The 15,532-nt window shown below is 40.3% G+C and overlaps 1 protein-coding gene across 6 annotated transcripts in view; it reads right to left on the reverse strand.

Moving 5' to 3' along the window:
- Positions 1-1,252: 1,252 nt before the first annotated feature.
- The window catches only part of osbpl6 (oxysterol binding protein-like 6), a 170,778-nt gene continuing 156,498 nt past the window's right edge, over positions 1,253-15,532 (reverse strand). For all 6 annotated transcript variants that reach the window (XM_043693527.1, XM_043693522.1, XM_043693523.1 and 3 more), the window contains 6 exons: positions 15,386-15,464; positions 9,201-9,345; positions 8,343-8,487; positions 4,306-4,432; positions 1,553-1,675; positions 1,253-1,436 (listed from right to left, as the gene is read on the reverse strand). In XM_043693527.1, coding sequence (XP_043549462.1) covers positions 1,328-1,436; positions 1,553-1,675; positions 4,306-4,432; positions 8,343-8,487; positions 9,201-9,345; positions 15,386-15,464 — 728 coding nt within the window. In that variant the 3' untranslated portion in view covers positions 1,253-1,327. The remainder of the gene's footprint in view (positions 1,437-1,552; positions 1,676-4,305; positions 4,433-8,342; positions 8,488-9,200; positions 9,346-15,385; positions 15,465-15,532) is intronic.

Here is a 15,532-nt window from a genome sequence, read left to right on the forward strand (position 1 = left end):
AAACCTGGCAGTATCTGTGGAGAGAAATCAGTTAACATTTGATTTGGTGACCCTTCCTCAGAATAGGTTTCTGTTGCATTATAATCTTACTTGAGAGAGAGGGCCTACACATGTCTAAAGGTACTTACAGTATTTTGAGTTTAATTTTAGCATTGCAGAGCTTCTCAACATGTGGTTGCAAGTTGCAATTTTGGGGTCATGATTTGTGACAGCAATGGCTGACCCAATCCTGCTGTGACCCTTCCATGAACAGTAGTTTAAGACTTGAAATGGGCCACAGTGGGAAAAGTTTGGAATGCACTGGTCTATGGTGTTAAAAATCTTGCTTGTTAGCATAACAGTTTGTTTGTACCTGTAAGATTGATAAAGTATGTGTAACATTTCACATCAGTATATAAACCTTACTGGTAAATTGTAGAATCACTAGATTGTTCATCAAGTCCTTCCAAACAGCATCCCATCCAGAGACACATCCCTATCCTGATCCTGTAACCCTACATTTCCCATGGCTAATCTACCTAGCCTGCACATCCATGGACACTGTGGACAATTTAGCAAGGTCAGTCCACCTAAACTGCACCTCTTTGGGCTGTGTGAAGAAACCTATGCAGACGCAGGGAGAATGTGCAAACTCCATACAGTCATCCATCCAAGGGTGGAATTGCATTCGGCACCCTGTTGCTGTGAGTCGGCAGTGCTAACCACTGAGCCAATCAGTAGATATTATATAGACTTTAAAATTGTGATACAGAACACAAATGGCAAGCCAACTGAAGACAAAGCCTAACGTAATGATGGAACAAGCTTATGTATGCTGAATGAGACTGCACATGAGTGAATTTCAATCTAATTGTTTTGTACTCTAGGCACATTAATCTTTAGTGTGACATATTTATAGTATTTAAAAACAGTTAGCTTCATGTAGATTTCCAGAATAAAAACCATGTTGCTAAAAGTACTTATTATTTTTAAGGCATGTAAATGGATGATGAAACATTTTAGCAAAAAGCTATGGTAAGTATTAATGCTTCATTAAGATTATAGTTTCATAAATATGCGACTGTCAAACAGCCATCCTTATTCTTGTGCATTCACTTTAAATTACACTTTTGGTTTACCAAAAATTCACAGCTTTAGTGGAAAAGTATTTTCTAAACGAGTGTTTGGGTCATGGAGTATTTTTATAATTGTGTCTGTAATTAAACAGATGTACCTAGCTTATGACCAGCAAAACCATAAGAACACAGTAAGATTTATAATAGCTATAATAATTTATGCATAGTTAATTTCTTTGTGAAGACTGTCATTTTTATTTCTTCACTTTTCATTACCAGAGTGCTATGTTTTCTAATTTACTAAACCCTGGATCCTTCCGCAGTTCCCAGTAGGTTCCATTGCTCATCCAAGATTCTCTTTGATTACTGTCAAGAACTTTCCTGCAAAAAAGGTAACTTTTATTAAAATCTTCTGTATATAAAATAACTAATTTTGATTCTTCTTGAAGTACAACAGAATGCACCTGAAGACTAACACCATAACAGTCAACACTCACTTAAAAAATCGGGGTTGATAAGTTGAATTGCTTTCTTCCATTAATCTTCTCCGTTCTCTTTGTAATTCCTCTATCCTACGCTTCTCAGCTGCAGCTGATTCAATATTTCCTTCTTCCAGGAATCTGATGAGAAAGGCATGAATTGTAATTTGAATGAGAAAAATATGATTTTATCCCAAAAATAAAATTCAGTGAAAAATTCATTTCAGCATCTGTCTCTGGGGCTAAGCTGACCACCTATATGTATTACAAATGAGAATCCCCTAATTCCCTTGATTATACATCCTCGCACCCCATAACCACATTAACGCCACCTTCCATAGCAGGGCCTCAGAAATGTTCACCTTTTTCATCAGCCAAGGATTTGCTATAGGCTGTGGGGAACTATTTCCCACACTTCTGTCCTCAACTGTTCCCTTCCACAACAATGACTGGGTCCACCCTGTTGTCACTTTGCACCCCATCAACAACTACATCTAAATGATTATAAGCCACCAGTTGCTACCAATTACCAGACACACATTTCCCTCCCCTCTCTTGTCAGCATTCCACAGGTTCTGTTCCCTCCACGACATCCTGGTCCACTTCCCACAGAATTGCAGAATGTGCAATATTTGTCCATTTGCCACCTCCCTCCTCTCTAACTAAGATTCCAGACACACCTTCCTGGTAAAACAGTGATTTAACCTGCTCTTTATTCATTCTAATCCACTATTTGCTACTCAGTACTGTCTCTTCTACACTGGGGAGATGAAACATATGTTGAGTGCCTGCTTTGTTGAAAGCCTATGCTCTGTTCATTAAAATTTGACCCCAAGCTTCCAGTTCCCTGCCACTTCAACACACCACTGTGATCCCATGCCAATGTTTGTCTCTGGCCTGCTGCAGTACTCGCAAAGTTCACACAAGCTGGAGGAACAACACATCCCTGCCTAGGTACCTTGAGTTTAACAATTTCAGCATTAAGTAACACCTCTTGCCAACTATTTTCAATTCTGACAGATTGGGATTGCTTTCCTTAGAGCAGACATGATTGAGATATATAAAAGGAAGGGAATAGATAGGGTAGACAAGGAAAAAAAGAAATCCTTCAGGTGTACCGATCAATGACAAAGCTGAAACCCTCAACATTTAAGATGTGGACTTGCAATGCCAAGGCATACAAGGCTCAGGGGTAGAAAATGGGACTAAAATACTTAGGTAGTTGGTTTTGACTAGTGCAGATATAATGGGCTAAGGGCCTTTTTATGTGCTAGAAATCTGCGTGACTAAATCTGCTACTGGTTGATGCATTTCCACAATTCCATGAAGAAAGCTGTAGGAAAATATTTTTAAAAATTGACCAATTCAAAAGTTTGATCATGATGGAACCCTTCATGACCATGTTTCTGCATCCCTTACCAAACGTAACATATTGTCTTGAATTTACCAGACATTACTGCGTATCAGTTACAGTCATAGAGATGTACAGCACAGAAACAGACCCTTTGGTCCAAATGACCAGATATCCTGACCTATTTCATTCCCATTTGCCAGAACGTGGCTCAAATCCCTCCAAACTCTTCCTATTCATATACCGATCCATACGCCCATTTAATGTTGTAATTGTACCAGCTTCCACCACTTCCTCTGGCAGCTCATTCCATCCACGCACCACCCTCTGCGTGAAAAAGGTCCTTAAGGTCCTTTTCAATTTTTCCTCGCTTACCCTAAACCTATGCCCTTTAGTTCTTGACTCTCCCACACCAGGGAAAAGAGCTTGTCTGTTTATCCTATCCATGCCCCTCATTATTTTATAAACCTCTAAGGTAATTCCTTGCCTGAAGCAATTATCATTTCTGTTAGGAATATGCCTATTACATCTAAACTCCAACTGGGGAAAAAAACCTTCTCAGCATCTATTCTATCTGGAATTTTATAATGTTTCAAAGAGATAACAACTCCTCTTCTAAATTCCAGAAATTATAGGCTCAATCTCTTTGAACAGGACAACCCTCAACATTCCAATCAATCCAGTGAACTTTTATTTCATCCTTGGGTACAGAGCCCTGGCAAAATTCACTTCAATTGTGAGTGAGTTACCAACTCTCTGCCATCTTCCCCACTACATGTGGGTCTGTTCTGACTTTTGTGACTTCCAACAGCATTTAGTTTTATATCAACAGAGAAGTTGTATACATTACACTTGGTTCCTTCATCTAAGTCCTTAATATAGACTCAATTCAGTAATGGGATGTGGGCATTGCTGACTCGCCAGTATTTATTGCCCATCCTTAGTTGCCCTTGAGCTACAAACTGTGTAGACCCTGCACTGACCTTTCCTGCACCTGACTGGAATTGTTTTTGTTCTTCAGCCAAACCTCTACCCCTGTTAATATATTAACCCCAACCTTTTCTGTATTTAATTTAAAAATGTCTTCTGAAGTTCCAGTGTACATTTGTTTTACTTCATCTGCCCTGCTAGTTACACCCTCAAAGATTTGTCAACCATGATTTCCCTTAAAAGCATATAGGCTGCCTCATCATTTTCTAAATATACCGTTGCTTTGTAGTAGTTCCCAGTATTTTTGTGACAACTGATGTCAGATGTTTAACTAGTTCTTTGCTCCTTTGCTACTCAAGAAAGATGAGAGTAATGTTAGAATTGTTATCTTCCAGTAAACCGGGACCATTCCAGAATTTGGAAGCTATTGATTAGCACTTACAGATTCTGATATTACTTACTCTAAAAGGGGAATATTAACCATTTTTACCTCTGATCTGGTCTAAATCTGGCATCTGTTGATGGGAGGAACTCTTTCAACACTGGATCCAATTCATTCAGCTCAATAGCGAATCTTGTAAATCCATAATACATGTCACTGTCTGTTGGCATAGAGCCTGTGGAGTTAAAGAGATGCACATTATCTCAACATCATTGTCATGGAAATACACAGCAATTACACTACTTTCACTGGAAGTAAATTACTGAAGTCAATCCTCTTCAGTTGCCTGCTGCACAGCATTAGATACATCATAATAATATCAAACACAAAAATTAAGCAGCTTTAAGTTTTTGGTATTCAATTGTTAGTGGTTGTGTAATTTATTTTAGCAAACAATGCAAAACATTGTGTAACCATAAATGCTTTCAAAATGTCCATACTTCAGTACATATTTTGATTTTTAGATTACTAACACAATGGAAGTCATTCATGAGGTTAGATTAAGCTGACAAACTGTTGAACAAAATGAACATTAATGCAGAAGCAGCTAAAATTATTCAGTTCATGAGGGAATACACTACCACTGTACTGTTATGACACTTCTGTTTGTCATTAGTGTTGTATCACTTCTGTTAAGGATACAATTTATAGTATGCGAACCATCATTGGCCAATTTTAGTTTCAAAAATATGGCTAGCTTTGGATAGTCCAGACCGAGACATGACTAAACTCAGCTGCCAAATGTTTTGGAGAGAATCCCATTACTCATATTTAATTGTACGGTACAGGCCGTTCTGCTCTCATGCGACTGCAAACCCATGTTATAAAACAATCGGGTGGTAGAAGATCACCAAAGAAAACTGCTAACCCGTTCAGTAGAAAGGTTACGTTATCCAAATATAGTTCATAATTTGTTAATCGCGTTATAGCCAATTTGTGTGTTATGCCAGAATGACCTGTCTGTGAATGTGATGCACTGTCTTATGAAATTGGTCTCCAAAGAGGTCAAGAGAGTTCTGATGGAACCGCCCCATTCTTGGTCTTTTAAAAACATACTTAATAAATGTGGGTGTGAGAGATCAAGTGAAGGCTCAAGGATGACATTTCCAACAGGAGGCTGTGACCCTGAAGTGGCTATTATCACCCATTGCCAGTTGGCCTTGGACTTGTAAATTGCTGAGGCCCTGCACTGATCTTTGCTGCAGCCCACTGTAATTTTCTCTTCTTTGGCCAATGCTCTAACCATGCTAACATATTACCCCCAATGCATTTTTTATTTTAAATTCAATTCAAAACTTTTACTCTACAAATGCCTTTAGAATATCAAAGTATACAACATCCATTTGCTTTACTTCATCTGCTCTGCTAGTTACACCCTCAAGGAACTCTAATAGATTTATCAATTATGATTTCCCTTAAAAGCATATGGGCTGCCTCATGATCTTTTAAAAAGCACAAGGAAATTGTGCATTTAGAAGGTTCCCAGCGTTTTCCTTATGACTGATGACAGGCTATCGAGGCTGGTGTTTAAATATTTTTGGGTGGGGAGTGGCTATATCACATGAATAGACCACGATGAATACCCTGGCAGCCAGGCTTGAGGCCTAGAGGGAAGAACTGGTCAGTGGGAACAGAGGGATCTGGAATAAGACCCTGCTTTCACCTGCATGTCAACTCTTTTCCAAGCTTTCCATGCAGGGGCCTCCTTGTATGGTCTCAGCAAATCCATCCCATTCACTTACACCTGGGGCTCCATCACCAAACCTCTACGAGGCCAAAGTGCAACACTGCTCCCTGCTGTCCCCGACTGGCCAACGGCACCAACAGGTGGGAAATCCATTAGGATTTTGGAAGAACACTCTCTCACAGGAGCTATGAAGTTTGATGGTGGGAAAATGTCTCCATTTGGGATTTAATTCAATTGGGCCTCCTGAAAATGGTGTTGGTAAGGATGCCATGGATTTTTCTGCCTTGAACACGCCCCCTGCCATGACCATTAAGTTCCATATATCATTTATCCTTCCTACTCTATGATCTTCTACATTTCCAAACTTTAGAAAGTTTAGGAACAATCAGAGTAGTGTAAGAAATAGGTGCAAGAATAGGCCATATTGCCCTCAAGCTTTCTCTGCAATTCAACTCAACTTCCTGTCCACTACCTATATCACTTCAGTTCCTGACAGCTCAATAATCTCTCAATCTCTGATTTGAATAAATGTAATGATGGAAGACCCTAAATTATCAACATCTTTAAATTTAGGCTGTGCTTTGATGTTCTATTTTCCCAACTGAGGGAAACAACCTCTCAGTGCCTATCTTGCCAAGTATCTTTGGAATCGCCATTAATTATTCTTAACTCCTAGAGTGTAGGATCAATTTACTCAGCTTCTTATTACAGAGCAACCTTCTCATCTCAGGTACCAATTTTGTGAACCTTTGCTCGACTGTCTTTCCAATGGCAAGTATATCTTTCTTTAAATATGAAGCCAAGACAGCACACCAGGAAGGCGCAAGTGTTTATTTCTGGGTGTGCCAAACTCTTTTCTGGCCAAAACAATGAAGTTGTAGCCAGGCAGGAACACATTAACAAACAAAACTACAGTTACCATCTCAGACTTATTACTACAGTGTATGCAGTTGGCTTACAGCTACGGCTGTAATTTCAATTTTCTCACATTCTACCAAAATGTTCTGTGATACAGCTTACAATTCCTTACTAATATTGTATGCCTTGCAGATGAATTTTTTCACACAATGAAAAGCATTAAAACAAAGATGTCTACAATCATGGATTCAACAACTTTCCATTCCCACAAACATGCATAGACACTCCTCTCCCACACCCCAATGAACCTAGGGATGATTTAGAGAACAGAAGTTGTACTATGTTGCTCACAAAGAAGTGAGAGCAAGTGAAACCCCTACAAGGGGATAATAGTGGGAGGAGGATACTCTGACAGGGACTCAGACACTTTCAGCACTGCTGGGAGTAGACGGTACAGTTTGCTGTTAGATTTTATTGAATTTGCATTAAACAGCATTGCGGCCAACTAATCACGAAGGAAAGCAAACTAGTACATGTAAAATTGTCTAAGATTTTCAACTTCATTGACTTCTCAAAGTGGAGTGGCCTATAACTGGGATACTGCTAGAAGTAAGTATTCCAGAGGCCATATAATCATATTCACTTATTTCAAAAGTTGTGAGCAATTTAATTTAACCAATCTGGACCAAACAGGAAGGATTTGGATTAGATATTTATTTCAAACATAACCCCCAGTTTTATACAGTATTGACTTTAATTGGATAGTTAAAGTCCAGGTGGAAAATGGAAGATGAAGCTTTAACTGCATGGCATCCAATGAGAACCTGCCCTATTCACTTTGGTTGTGCAAGGTTAAGGTTATGCCTGATAGTCACAGACATCTACAGGGAATTAAAAAAGCCCTTCAGCCCATCAAATCTGCCAGTCAAAAACAACTGTCTAACTATTCTAATCCTATTTTCCAGCTTTTGGTCCATAGCCTCAAATACCTTGGCATCATGAGCGTAAATCTAAATACTTCAAATTTTACGAGGGTTTCTGCACCCTTACATGTAGAAAGTTCCAGATTCCTACCTGTTCCCTCACATTCTCTCTAAAGCTTCTGCCCCTTTTCTTAAATTTGTGCCCCTAGTCATTGATCCATCCACCAAGGGAAAAAGATTCTACCCTGTTTATGCCCCTGTAATTTTGTACATCTCAATCATGTTCCCTTCTCAATCTGCTCTGCTCCAAGGAAAATGAACCTATTTGATATTCTGAATATCCTTCCAGTTTTATTACCAAATTTACTTTTAAACAAAACACACTTGTCAAATATAAAATTCAGTCAGTTGTTGCTGTGAATTCAATATGTTGAAATTACAATGGAAAATGTGAATACTAAGAAACCAGCAAAACGGAAATTGCTAGTCTTAAAAAATAGGATGTGTTGCATTGTTGCTTTAAATGATGGTCCCTTGCCAACACAAATTTAATCAATTCACACACTATATATTGAACTTAAGAATTTGCCTAGTGGTAAATCACACAATGTATTTACCTGGTCTCCACATGCACTTGGCAGAGGGTGCAACTCCACAATACAGCCCTTCATGCCACTTGCCAAACAGCCGACGTACTACCTTCCCTTCCTGATCCATCACAAGTCCTTGGACTTCATTTACGTTTGAGCTCCAGTAACTTCCCTTTGCACATAAAAGGAAGAAATATGATTTATAATGATAACCATATGCTGATCTTTTAGTCTTTACATATTAGATTTGAAATAAAGCAACTTTGTTCTCTTACTACTGCATTACAAGGCAATGGGAACAATATTACACTTATTGAGCACCATTAACTGTAACATAAGTGCCAATTATCCCAATGTTAATACACTCTCCTTGAGTAGACTACAAGTTTGATTTTAAAAATCTGGTCCTGAGTTTTATAAATAACATGGGGAAAAATGGGAAAACGGGTGAAACAAGCTGGAAGACATAAGCAAAATACTGCAGATGCTGGCGATCTGGATAAAAAAGCTGCAAGAAAAAGCATCAAGGTTCTACATTATACAGTGTTTATGCTTCAGTAGTTAACTTTATTTACTCTAATTATTTTCCAATAGTGCTTTCTTAACATACAGAATATGCCACATTAGAACAATGGTGAGTGGATAACAAAATAGCCTTCAACTATGTTTAGATCAAGCAAACTACTTTTAAAAATCTAAAACAAAACTGCACCAGATAATTATATAAATTTAATGTTAGTATATAATAGAATTAAATTGAATAGTCATGCTTAAAAGGTACTTCTGACTAACATTTTCACAGGCAAGGTCAATAGAATGACAATTCCTTTTTGCAAATGACTAAGAATAGCCTTTTTATAATAATGCAAATTCATCGGTCTTTACCTTAATAAAAGTCAGTTTACAAATGCACACATTGTTTTTTGTGTTTCTAATGGTGATTTCTCCATAGTGTTCTATCCAACGACGTCCACTCAGGATGTTGTGTATGCAGGTGGTAACTTTGTTCCATTCAAAATGATCTCCATATCTAAAATTTAAAGTAATTATTCTGCAATGAGACTGCTAATTTAGATGGTAGCAAGTGCAGTAGATGTGATCTATTTGGACTTCAGTAAGGCGTTCGACAAGGTTCTCCATGGGAGACTGATTAGCAAGGTTAGATCTTACGGAATACAGGGAGAACTAGCCATTTGGATACAGATCTGGCTCAAAGGTAGAAGACAGAGGGTGGTGGTGGAGGGTTGTTTTTCAGACTGGAGGCCTGTGATCAGTGGAGTGCCACAAGCATCAGTGCTGGGTCCTCTACTTTTTGTCATTTGCATAAATGATTTGGATGCGAGCGGAAGAGGTACAGTTAGTAAGTTTGCAGATGACACCAAAATTGGAGGTGTAGTGGACAGTGAAGAGGGATACCTCAGATTACAACAGGATCTGGACCAGGTGGGCCACTGCGCTGAGAAATGGCAGATGGAGTTTAATTCAGATAAATTGGTATGCTTTCCTTTATTGGTCAGAGTATTTAGTACAGGCGTTTCATGTTGCGGATGTACAGGACATTGGTTAGGCCACTTTTGGAATATTGCGTGCAAATCTGGTCTCCTTCCTATCGGAAAGATGTTGTGAAACTTGAAAGGGTTCAGAAAAGATTTACAAGGATGTTGCCAGGGTTGGAGGATTTCAGCTATAGGGAGAGGCTGAACATGCTGCGGCTGTTTTCACTGCAGCATCGGAGGCTGAGGGGTGACCTTATAGAGGTTTACAAAATTATGAGGGGCATGGATAGGGTAAATAGGCAAAGTCTTTTCTCTAGGGTCGGGGAGTCCAGAACTAGAGGGCATAAGTGTAGGGTGAGAGGGAAAAGATATAAAAGAGACCTAAGGTGCAACTTTTTCACACAGAGGGTGGTACATGTATGGAATGAGCTGCCAAAGGAAATGGTGGACGCTGGTACAATTGCAACTTTTAAGAAGCATTTGGATGGGTATATGAAGAGGAAGGGTTTGGAGGGATATGGGCTGGGTGCCAGTAGGTGGGACGAGATTGGGTTGGGATATCTGGTTAGCATGGATCGGTTGGACCGAAAGGTCTGTTTCCATGCTGTACATCTCTAGGACTCTAAATGTAATTTAGATGCAATTCCCTAGTATTTCAAATAACTAAGGTGACGAAACAAATAGTACAAACCACAATAAGGGAGTACAAAACACTTGAGGGATATCAAAATCAACATAAAAGCTTTTACAATTATACCAGGAAAAAGAAGCATGGTTAGAAGAAATGTGGGTTGCTGATAATGTCAGTGAAAATAAAACAAAAAGGATAGACATACTGAATAATAAATTTGCTTTAGCTACAATAAAGGAACAGATCAGGCCCTCCTCTTGCTATTTATTTGCGACTTTAATTTCGAAAGATCATTTTTGGAGTCCTCTTAATGCCACTGCCAGTGTCTTCACATACACGTTCTTTGTCCCATTTCTTCTATCACTGTCCCATTGAACTTCCTGTAGTTAACCTAGTTGTCACTGTATTATACATAACATTTGACACAGGCCCCCTTTTTCTGTTTTACTCCATCTGTTGATATCTGGATTTAGTCGCTCTATCAATCCACCTTGTGGGAAAATATTTCATTGTTCCTGAACCATTTCTTTAAAGAACAGTGCATTGCAACATCTCAATTTTGTTTGACAATCTTTCATTCCAACTTACAAGGTGCATTCTGAACTCAGTAAAATTCACCCTCCTCCAATTAAGTATTTTTCTATAAGGTTGCTCCTCTTTTTTTTTACATAGCTAATTTAAACTTTATGATGGTTACCTAAATATACAACGACTCACTTTTGATTGACTTGACCCAGTTCATTTCTCAGAATCACACACCTCTTATCATCAATGCAGATTAACATGCTCTTCAGAAATTCTTCCTCCTCGCTGGCCTTTACACTATCGCTATCCCACTTTAAGGATAATTGACTTTTCAGCCAGGGGAACGACCTCTCATTTTGGTTGTAACCTTTGTGAAAGGTTGCATTTTATCAGGACTATTTTAGAAGTGTAGTAATTCAATTATTTGATTTGAACAAAGAGAACTTGTAACTAGAAAAGAATGAGTGGGAAGGGAGAACTGAAATAAAAGGACTTTGTGCTGCACTTTCTGAAATGGATGTAGAGTTGAGGAATTACTGGTCCATATTGGGATTAATTTTAACTGAAGTAAATTGTGTCCCTGTCACACACACAGTTTCAGAGTATGGATGTGATCTCCTCTGTACCTCTTCCTTCTCTGAGATAGTTGTGCATTCCAGGAGGCAATTGATGGGTTATTTTGGGGAGGAAACAGCACACCACCAACATACATAGAAAACCTTTCAAAAATGTACTTCAGAGGGAGCAACACATGTTGCTTTAGGAGACAGGTGACTCCACAGACCTCATTGAAGGCCTCCAGGCTTATGATAGGATGGTAGATGTGGTGTTACCTTTTAACAAGCAAACATCTTCTGGTGCAAATTGAAGGCCAGAGTACAGTATGTAGTATAGATTGGCACAGGACAAATACATTGTTCCTATTGCCAGGATAATGAGCATGTATTGAGCTGAGCTTCTTGATTGTTCATGGTCCAACTGTATGTCAGTCAATGCTAGCCTTATGACTGTGTATCAAAATTGAGTTGGGCTCCAAGCTTGAAGTTAGTTTAATAGTTACTTAGAATTAGACTATGTATTTAACAGTTCAACCTTTTCCTGAGCAACCATTTTACTTAATTTCATCAGAACCATCCAAAGTCTCAAATTTAAACAAAGACTGTAGGAGGGATACTATTGGAAGGTGTTGCCTAAAGACATATTCAATATCCCCAGACAGTTCTTTTGGAGTATGCTCTGATGGGGATTCCACAGGTCCCTACGTACAGCTCCCATCTTTGCTACTCTCTGCACCAATCCCCATTTAACCAGCAAACCCATTGACAAAAGTGGTAGTCTGGAGGATGGACTTCTACGTCGCAGAGGCAGAACAACATCTCTCTGACACCATGTTCTACCTCCCCCTTGACTACGATCCCACCGTGACATATCAGGCAAAAATCACTTGCACTGTTTGTGACCTCACTGCCTCCAGTGAACTCCCATCCACCACCTCCAATCTCATAGTCCCCCGCCCCTGCACTGCCCAGTTCTACCAGCTCCCCAAGATCAACAAGCCCAACTACCCTGGCCGACCCATTGTCTCCGCTTTCTCCTGCTCCCACAAACACATCCGGCCCCATCTTGACTCCATCCTCTCCCCTTTGGTTAAGACACTTGCCACCTACATCCGTGACACTCACCACGCCCTTCACCTCTTTAGTAACTTCCAGTTTCCTAGCCCCCAGCTCTTTAGCTTTATTATGGGATGTGCAGTCCTTATACACATTCATATCCCACAAGGATGGCCTTCAGGCCCTCAGCTTCTTCCTCTCCATCCAGTCTCCCTCCACCAATATCATCCTCCACCTCACCCTTAACTTTCTTTAACTCTTCCCATTTCCTCCGAATCCAGGGGGTGGTCATGGGCACTCAGATGTATCGAGCAATGCCCGTCTCTTTGTTGGCTACATTGAACAGTCCCTCTTCAGTACCTATACAGGCACTGTGCCCCAACTCTTCTGCCGTTACATCGATGACTGCATCGGTGCAGCGTCCTGCACCCAGGTTGAACTGGAACAGTTCATCAACATCACCCACAATTTGCACCCTACCCTCAAATTCACTTGGTCCATCTCAGATACCTCCCTCCCCTTTCTTGACCTCTCCGTTTCCATCTCCGGCAACAGTCTCCAGACGGATGTTTACTACAAACCCACAAACTCCCATAACTACCTGGACAACACCTCCTCCCACCCAGTATCCTGCAAAAACTCCATCCCATTCCTCCAATTTCTCCACCACAACTGCTTGAACAATGAGACATTCCACTCCCAGACGTCCACCTATTTTGAACAAAGTGCTTTTCCTCCTCCTGTCATCCACACAGCCCTCCACCTGACCTTTTCCATTCCCCACTTCACTGCTCTAAACGTCCCCACGCCCCCAAACACAAAGACAGGGTCCCCCTTATCCTCAGCTACAATCCCACCAGTCTCCGCATCTAATGTATCATCCTCAAACACTTCTGCCAATTCTAACTAGACCCCACCACCAAGAACATCTTCCCCTCTCCACCCTCTCTGCCTTCCACAAGGACTGTTCCCTTCACCAATCCTTGGTTTGCGCCATTCTCCCCAACCTCCAGATAGCTTCCCTGGCAACCATAGAAGATACAAAACCTGCCAGCATGCCACCCCCTCACCTCCATCCAGGGGCCCCAAACAGTCCTTCCAGGTGAGACAGAGGTTCACCTGCCTCTCCTCCAACCTAGTTTACTGTATCAGGTGCTCCCGATGTGGTCTTCTCTACTTTGGGGACACCAAACATAAACTCAGGGCGTGTTTCACTGAAGCATCTCAGCCGGGCCCGCAGGGGCTGATCTGACCTCCCAGTCATCACCTATTTTAATTCCCACTCCCTTTCCAATGACCATCCTAGGCCTCCTCCATTGCCACAACAAATCAGACTACAAATTGGAGGAACAATACCTCATTTTCAGACTGGGCAGCCTACAGCCTGGAGGACGCAACGTTGAGTTCTCCAATTTCAAATAACATCCCTTCCAATCCCCTGACAGCCCCTCCCCCTCCATTCAATTCCTCTGACCGACTCCTCCTTCCAGCTACCAACCAGATTCATTCCTCCCATTTATCAACCAGGCCGTACCTTCTATACCTCACCAATCTGCACCCACTCTCTACCCACTTTTTTATCTGTAGTTCCCCTTACACCCACCTGCAGTCCTGAAGAAAGGTTACACCAAAAATGTTGACTTCTCCACTTTTTGATGGCTGCCCGGTTTGCTTTTTTCTTCCAGCCTCCTGCTTGTCTACTTTGCAATAAGGACTCTGCCCCACTGCAGTGGACAATCTGCCCCATTATAACAACTGCCCTCAAACCTGTGCAAAGCATTAAAATGTCCTCCTTTCTTATGTGCAGCAACAATCTGAAGAGAGCAATAAGCAGCTCATCACAGAACTTCCACAACCCTTGTCTTTGCATAACAAAGTCAGAAATACTTTTCCAATAGTACCAGGAGAGGGGCTCATCTTGCTTCATAAAATTTGTTCAGAAGTAACTGATGAAGACATTCCCTTTACGTGTGTTGACCATGTTTGAGAACCTTATGATATATTGTCTTATTACTTGACTGAAATCTTGATAGCATCCATACAGCAGATGCACAAGTGTGCCATTCACTTGCAGCAAGCCACTTAGGAAGTAACCTCAAGAAATCTCTACTGCTGTACTTGAGGTGGTGCTACAGAAATTGTTTACAAGCCATCTGTTTCTTCCTGTCATACCCTGCTTATCTTTACTCAAAACAGTTGCGTTGTTGCTATTGCCTTGGCATTTCTCTTTAGGTTTCTAAACCTCCTTCCCCGCCCGCCCCACAAACTCTGAGCTGCATTGCTGCTTATTAATTTAGATCTCAGCTCCTGAAACTTGCTTCACTGCAGAACCTCATTGTTAGTTACATCCATGTTGTTGATTGCTTCATGAATAGTAACAACCAAATCCTCCTCCTTCAAGGTCTTCTCCAATCACAACACTGACACTGGACAGGAAATGCCACAATTAGGATTCCCTGTCATGACTGACGAGAAGTTTCTAATCCCCCAGCTGTACTATACCCCTACCATTACTACTTTCCTTTCTCCCCATCCATTGTACTATGGCCAGTGTCCATCCTCACTGCAGCACTCCAATAATATTAGACAGTAAAAGTTTAAAAAATTCTATTCTATAACAAAATAGATTAATGATGAAGTACATTGAATGCTCTCAGGTTGAAATTCTCTGAAAAGTACTCCATAAACTCTCATTCTAGCTTTATATAGCATTGTAATATTGAGTGGACAATCATTAAACATTTTAATGCAATTTGCTGTGTGCATGGTTAAACATTTAAACAAATAAAACAAAATTAAACTCACTTAGGTAGCATGACATTCACTCTTCCTATTGGGAGTATTTCCATAGATTTTCCCCAAAATTTATTCTTCCATCTGATATCTAAAAGAAATAGAAAGTTTGACGATAATAAAAATTCAATACATGCATTTTCTTATAGATACACATCA

Source organism: Chiloscyllium plagiosum, chromosome 7 (genome assembly GCF_004010195.1).
Source record: "Chiloscyllium plagiosum isolate BGI_BamShark_2017 chromosome 7, ASM401019v2, whole genome shotgun sequence".
In the NCBI taxonomy this organism is placed as follows: Eukaryota; Metazoa; Chordata; class Chondrichthyes; order Orectolobiformes; family Hemiscylliidae; genus Chiloscyllium; species Chiloscyllium plagiosum.